This window comes from Suncus etruscus, chromosome 2 (genome assembly GCF_024139225.1).
Source record: "Suncus etruscus isolate mSunEtr1 chromosome 2, mSunEtr1.pri.cur, whole genome shotgun sequence".
NCBI classification, from domain to species: Eukaryota; Metazoa; Chordata; class Mammalia; order Eulipotyphla; family Soricidae; genus Suncus; species Suncus etruscus.
Window position 1 is genome coordinate 166,109,030 of NC_064849.1, and position 7,906 is coordinate 166,116,935.

The 7,906-nt window shown below is 36.1% G+C and overlaps 1 protein-coding gene across 1 annotated transcript in view; it reads right to left on the minus strand.

Moving 5' to 3' along the window:
- The window catches only part of PJA2 (praja ring finger ubiquitin ligase 2), a 46,725-nt gene extending 40,603 nt beyond the window's left edge, over nucleotides 1–6,122 (minus strand). The window contains exons 1-3 of the mRNA XM_049769130.1: nucleotides 6,009–6,122; nucleotides 3,712–3,912; nucleotides 1,280–2,333 (exon numbers count right to left, since the gene is read on the minus strand). Coding sequence (XP_049625087.1) covers nucleotides 1,280–2,333; nucleotides 3,712–3,912; nucleotides 6,009–6,039 — 1,286 coding nt within the window. The 5' untranslated portion in view covers nucleotides 6,040–6,122. The remainder of the gene's footprint in view (nucleotides 1–1,279; nucleotides 2,334–3,711; nucleotides 3,913–6,008) is intronic.
- Between the last annotated feature and the right edge of the window lie 1,784 nt (nucleotides 6,123–7,906).

Sequence of the window (7,906 nt, forward strand, 5' to 3'; positions counted from 1 at the left end):
TGCCTTAGGTAAGATATTTTACCGTTTAACCAAGATTAAGACAAAAGAAGGGAAAATTGAAAGGAACCTCATGGCCAAAGATATGGGAGAATGCTTCTCGAACAGTTAAGTGTCTGGCATGGCAGGAAAGTTCTTTCAAACTCAGAATCTTGTTCTTAGACAGTTACTGCTATCTTCCTGGTATATTTCAAAAGAGCAGGTTGCTAACCTTAGCTCTTTGGTCTAAGTCAACTGCATTTACTACTTTTTAATACTAGAAATGTATTTCTCTGTGCTTCAGTTTCTGCATGCACAAAAAAAAAAAAAAAGGATAACGGACTAGGTAACGAAGAATTGATAATGAAAACTAAATGTTAAGTAAAACACATTAAAAATAAAGTGACTGCAAGATTAAAGACATAAAAAAAGAAACAGACAAGGTATTAGCAAAGTCAGAATTTTTCTGTGATCATAATTGTATTTTAAATCCATAATGACTTAGGCACAGAATTATTTTTCTTTTTTTTCTGAAATGCATGGGATTTTTTTTTAATAATTTCTTTATTTAAACACAGTGATAACAAACATAACTGTAGTGGGGTTTCAGTCATAACAAGAACCAGCCCCCTTCACCCGTATAACCTTCCCGTCACCAATGCCCCATCTCTTTCCTCCCCACCCCCGGCTTTCTACATCCCTCACTCACTGATACTGTTATGATAGTTCTCAGTGTAGTTATTTCTCTAACTGCACTCACCACTCTTTGTGGTGAGCTTCATATCTTGAGCCGGTTTTTCCAGTCCTCAACTCTGGAAATTATTTCAATGTCTTTGATTTTTCTTAAAACCCACAGTTGATTGAAACTATTCTGTGTGTCTCTCTCTTTTCCTCTGACTAATTTTACTAAGCATAATAGATTCCATGTACATCCATATATACGAAAAGTTCATGACTTCATCTCTCCTGACACTGCATAATATTCCTTTGTGGATATGTACCACAGTTTCATTAGCCACTCCTCTGTTGAAGGGCATCTTGGTTGTTTAGGCATAAAATTTTTAAGAATACTATAAATTCTTACTAGCATCTGATTAATTGAAATAACCATGCATTGAAAAGATGAGTATCTATAACCTTTTATAAATCAGTACCTGAATTTAAATTTTATGAAATCTTAAATACCTAAAGTTATTTGCAAACAGTTAGCACTCAATAAATTGCCAAAGAACTCGTCCATTAAATATCTTGGTACTAGAAATAAACTACCCTCTCAACTACACTACCGTCCATACGCACTTACCTGTCTTCATCTTTGTCGTAGAGCTGGTAGTAATCTCCACAGTCATTCCAAAAGATGTTGTCTACAACGTCTTGCCTTCCAGCTGTAGCTCCATTTTCTGCTGCCACGTGGTTATTTTCTGTTTCCCTTGATGTAAGTCTTGAGTATGGCGGATCCAAGAACAAGCAATCATGTTCTCCATCATAGTCATCACACTTAATGAGGAGGTCATCTGAGCTGTTTGCCTCAACTTCCAAAGCCTCCCTCCACCTCTGGACACTTCTTTGTTTGGCATCATGCCTACTAAGACCTGCGTCTTGATCCAACTGGCCAGAACTTACTACTTTTCTAACTTTGGGTCTCACTACCTGTTCAGAAGAACGACCCTGGTTCTTAGGCCTATCTCTTAAGTTTTGTTCACTCTTAACATGACCCAGAGCATGGGCTGAATCTTCAGAGGAAGTTTCTCTCAGTCTCTCCTGGCTACTATTATTTTGTTTTTTCTTTCTAATGATCTCATCTTTAGAAGACGACATCAGAAATTCCTGATTGCTCTGATGAACTAACTCAGCATCCCCACAAGAACTTTTCACTAAAGGTGATGACTCTAACTCTTCCAGCTTATCTCTCATTTCACAATTTGAAAAAGGAGCTGGAAATGAAAGACCAGAGTATCCTCCTACCTTTCCATTTTCCAATCCAAACACTGTATTACCTGATGCTTCCTTGTATCTATCAGCCTCCACAACTTGTGTGGAAAGCTGAAGATAATCATTATCCTCTCTGTGTATGCTAGCTGGACCGTAAGAGTCAGTATGAACCAATACAATTCCATTTTCATGCCGTAAAGCATTATAACCTGCTGAAAAATATTCTCTCTCTGAGTGATTATGAAGATGCGGACTTCTTCCTAGGGATTCCCTGCCTCCCTGACTATAAAGTGCTGCCACAAAAGGAGGGTTGTTCTCACTGGGCTGATTCAAGGCTGAATCACCAGCTGCAATCTCTGTTTTACTTTTCTCAGATAAAGTGTCAATGGGTAAAGAATGGTGATCTTGATCCACTGGATTGGAACCTTCATAAAGAACAAAACAAACAAAAAAAAAAAACAAACAAACAATAACCGATCTGTAGAACTTGAATGTAGCCAAAATTTTATTTACTAGAAATTATTTAAGTGGGAGACACACTGATTACTTAAACATACGAGTGAACACATTTCCTTGGTAGGCTCTTTTATGCTCCCCAACTTTAGACCTAAAGGGTAAATCAGTTGCCCTATGAGTTTATGTATGCCAATGTACCTTTTTCCTAGCTTCTTCCTCAGATGTCTTTTGCACCAGCTAAATCCTACTTACTAAACATTCTGCAAAAGACATAAAAGGAGAGGCTAATGAGAAGTTAGTTATACAAGAAAAACATAATAGAAGTCATAGACTAAGCATTCTACTCTCCCAATTGCTGGGGTACACAACTTAAATTCAAATTCTCTTATTCCATGAAGGTGAAAGTAAGTTAGGATAGGAGTAATCATGATAAAATAGGCTAGAGATCTAACAGAAATTACTGTGGCATGATGTTAATTCAGAAAATTAGATCCCAGTCTCTAGATCTGTATTAGAATTCTTTAGCTCAATGGTTTGTTGTAGTAATATATTTCTAACAGTGGCTTAAGTTTACTTCATTGTAACTAATATTAAAATTTAACCAAAAAGTTGGTATACTGATCCTTTCTGTATGCAATAGTTTGTCAGAAGTTATGCGACGTATCAAACCTGTTCTATAAATTACAATAATTATCTATCTCACTCATTCTATATAAAATCAATGTTTTCAAACATTTCTATACTATAAATAATTTAGACAACTTTACATCACAAATCACTTCTCTAATTGAATCTCAGTTAATTCTAATTCTTATGTATAATGACAACAAAAAATACAATGTTCCAGTTTGCTCCAGAAAAGAGGAAGCTACGAGAGCCCAAATATGGTAATTATACTACATGGGTATCAACAAAGTAACTTTTCAAAGGACTTGATAATTAAGAAATTTATATTGGATACTAAGTATTATTTGAAAATTACATCTTATGTAAACTATCTTTGTAAATTAGTCTAGCTAAATTAGAGACACACTAAAGTAAAAAATATAAAGCTATCTGAACATTATATGCTAAGAAAATATACTTTGTTCACATTGGATATAATTTTGATTAAAAGATGAAGATTTTGTATGGTGAAAGTGACAATATAATCCCTATCATGCCATGATTGGTTATATTCTATTTATTGTTTAAATATTTACTATTTACAATATTTAAAAAAGAAAAGAATTTCTTGATGGGAAATACATAGCAGTTATACTCCTAGAAATATATCAAAATATTAATATAGCCAAATATCACAGCTCTGTTCCTACTAATAGCACTAAATAATTTTAAGGGGAATACCTGAGGAATTTTCCTTTGGAATATCACCTAGTTCCAACACTTCGTAGTCATCACCAGCCCGACCCAAACTCCTTTCATGCCTAGTCATACATGGTTTAAAGCTAACATATGCATGTCTTCTTCCGTATCTCCTGCCTGTAATGGTCTGATAGCCTCCTGCTGGTTTGGGCCAGGCAGCTTTGTTGAATTCATGATCCATTGCTGAAAAAATAATGAATTAAATTGACAGAATGGCCTTCAACAAGTGATTAGAGGGATTCATATTTCAACACACAGTAATTTTCTACACAGTTTATTATGAGCATCTAGTAATATTATGAGCATGTTAGTAATACTATAAAATATACTTAAAATTTAACATGAAGGGTTAAGAGAGATAGTACCAGTTTATTCCTGGCATCACAGATTGTCCCTGACACCACCAGGAATAAGTTCTTAACAACTCCAGGTGTGGCCAAAAATCCTTCCCCATCAACCCTGCCTAATTAGAAAAACAATAAAAAACTACCATGAAGTACACTTAGAGAGTTGTATGGGGCTTAAATGACATTGGGGGTGGGATTGGTTTGGAGGCCATACCTGGTGATGATCAGGGGTTACTCCTGGCTATGTGCTCAGAAATCGCTCCTGGCTTGGGGGACCATATGGGACACCAGGGATCTAACCAAGGTCCGTCCGCATGCAAGGCAAACATACCGGTGCACTATCGCTCTGGTCCCTAATAGACTTTTTTTTTTTTTTTTGCTTGGTTTACATTTAGGACCATACTCAGAGATACTCTGCTTACTGCTAGCAATGATCATGAAAGGCCATGTGTGTGGCATAAGGGGTCCATCCTGGGTCTAACATGTTTAAGAAAGGGCTAACTCCTGTACTATCTCCCTGGTTACTAGAACATATTTGAACATAAAGAAACTACATTTCTTCTAAATTTAATGCCCTTAAAAGCAAATCAGATCAGAAAAAACATCATTAAGGACAGAAAATAATCATCCAATTTTTCTATAAAGTATCTTAGTAAGTTATTTGTTGAGTAAATTACTAGGATATGACATAATGGTTCCAGTTAAAATAAAAATGTTAAGTAACTATCTTACATGACTATCATAAAGAACATATGGAATATAATCGATGTCAAATATTAGGGTCAGATAAAATCTTAAAAAGAAAATAATGATGAGTCACATCAAATACAAGCTACCCTACCTTTCAAACATATCAACAACATATTAGGAACATCAAAAATACAACTTCCTGAATATTGGGTTTTGGTGATAATCACATTTTGACAATGGGATTCAAAGCAGTAAACAGTAATAAATAAAGCAGAACATGAAGCTGGAACAATAGCACAGCGGTAAAGCATTTGCCTTGAAAACAGCCAACCCGGGACAGACCTGAGTTCAATCCCCAACATCCCACAGGGTCCCCTGAGCCTTCCAGGAGTGATTTCTGAGCATAGGAGTAACCCCGGAGCATTCCCAGGTGTGGCACAAAAGAGAGAAAAAAAAAAAAAAAGGAAAGACATGATTATCTGTACACACATATTAAGTGTGCCTAGGCAATTCATGTATTATTTATACTATTCAGGAACTAAACAGTATATGAAACAGTCAATGAATGGAAGTTACTTTGTTGTACTTATTTAAAATAAGAAACAACTGCTTCCAAGCAGTAAAGAAAAACATACAATATTAAATGTCATTGTTATTTAACATACCCCAAAACCTTATGAAGCATTCTTTTTAGATACCACAATTAAGGTTAAAATATTAAAATATTTCAATATTTCAATAACTTGCCAGCAATCTAGTAATAAATCTTTAGAACCAGTCTCCTAAAAACCTACCAAATAAGCAGGATCCAAAGGTGACCAGCACAATAGACACAACAGGGGGCATGGGAAAAAGAGCCAGAATTTCTATTTCTATTTTTTTTCCTATTTGTGTGTGGGGGGAGGGGGCAAACAAGTCCACCTGCAAGTAGCTAGAGGCTTCTCCTAGCTCTGTGCTTAGGGGTCACTTCTGGTCATGCTCGGAAACCATACGTGATACTGGGGATAAAGTCTGTGTCTATTGCATGCATAGCAAGCACCTTCACCACTATGCTATCTTTTGAGCCTATATTTTTATCAAAATTAGAAACCAAACTTTATAAATATTAGTATATGGGTTCCAACAAGCCATTATCTTTAGTAAGATCTTTAACACATTTTATTTATAGAACTTTGGGATTCTGGAGGAAAAGATAAGAAATTCTAAGTATAGCGTATTTACCAGAGGTACCTTGCTGCTCACCTGCTGGCTCTTTTTCAGTAGACTGTGACATATATGGCAGCTTTCAGGTGCTCCGTTCACTGGAATTAAGGATGTGATTTAGTTTTAACTGATGTGCTGGATTAGAATCCTAGCAAAACAAAAACAAAAACAAACAAAAAAACCCCCATGAGTTCATGAGTTAACAAAAAACAATATAAGCACAAAACAAACTTGGCAAAACTCACATATTTGTCCTGGCAAAGCAATTAGTTCTATCCATTTTTTTTCAAAAAGTAAGTTGATCGGACAAATTAATAAGAAAACAATAAGGCTTTTGAAAAACTCCATTTTGCTATTGTTTGCTTCTCCATTAAGCACAACAGCTCCTTGAGAGCTGATACTGTTAAAGAAGCTTATGTCCTAAAAAGTAATTCCTGTGGTGTGTTAGTAGTATAGGCTCCTGCAGTGGTGCTCAGGTGGTCTTGTAGTTCTGGCCATCCAACTCAGGGCTTCCATTTGAGTCACAGGCTTGGTCTCAATCTCTACAGCAATATATTTTCCTTATATTTTAGGCCCTAGTAAGAATCTATCCAAATTACTATGTAAACGAGCCTTTAAATGTTTTGAAATTCATTCATTTACTATTTCAAAAGTTGCAATGTATGCTTTAAAAGTCTAGTAAGGGCTCATTTGAAAGAAACCTCTTTTGTACTTAAATACGTGCACTAATGCTAACTGCTTATCACTAGCTGTAATTTACAAGTTGACAGTTCTGCAAATGAGTTTATGTTATGTCACTGTAATTGTATGAATATATTAACACACAGAAGAGTAAACACACACACTCATTCATCTGAATAATTCAGCATCAGGTTCCAAACTTATTTTGCCTATCTCCCTTCTTTGGAAACTCTAATGTCCTATTTCTTTTAGCAAACAGAAAGCCAGAAATCTCCCTCCATCCCACCACCACTCTGCTGGAGGCTCCTACCAGTCTCCTGGAATAGAGCCCCTACCTCCCCATTCTAGAAGTGAGTATGGGAATGACCAGCGAATGACAGCTCTAGTGTATCTTAAAGTAAAACCCAATAGCTGGCAGTACCACGTCCAGTATTGCCTAGCCATATCACTTCTTGTCATCTTCCATCACAAAAATACTAAATAGAAAGAGTACACCTATGTTCATCACAGTGCTCAGTACAAAAGCCAACCTGGAAACAACCCAAATGCCCAATGATGGATGGATAGATCAAGAAGTTGTGACTTATACCGACAAATGGAACAGTATACAGATCCTTTAAAAAGGGAATAAAATCATGCAATTTACTGCAACATAGAGAGCGATCAAAGGTTATCATACTGAGTAAAAACAGAAGACTAAGAATGCATACAAGATGATCTCTCTAGCGGGGACTTTAAAAGCTCCAAAGCAATGTAGCAACAAAGGGCACAAGGCCCCTTTGCCTCTCCAATGGGAAATTGAGTATTTGGTGACTGGGATTTGAATGAAAAGGACTCTGGGGGACTTAGGGGAGATAGGTGGACACACCGGTGTTGGGTGTGGTGTAGAAACTGTGTATACATATAAAAAATTATCAATAACATTGTTAAATAATAGAATGCCAATCAATTCTAGAAGGGTTTTAAAATGGAACAATAAAAAAGTTTGACTATACTGGTGGAAAATACAAATCAATATAATCTTGAGGTAACAGTGATAGTGCAGTGGATAGGACATTTTGCCTTGCACATGGCCGACCGGGGTTTCATACCTGGTCCCCAGGGCCTGCTAGGAATAATTTCTGAGAGCAAAGCCTAATCTCTGAGCAACACCAGCAGTAGTGGCCCCCCCAAAAAAAACAATATATATACAACTATATATACACATTTATATATGTAATAGTAACATTGAAAGAAGTAATCTGAAATAACCTGAA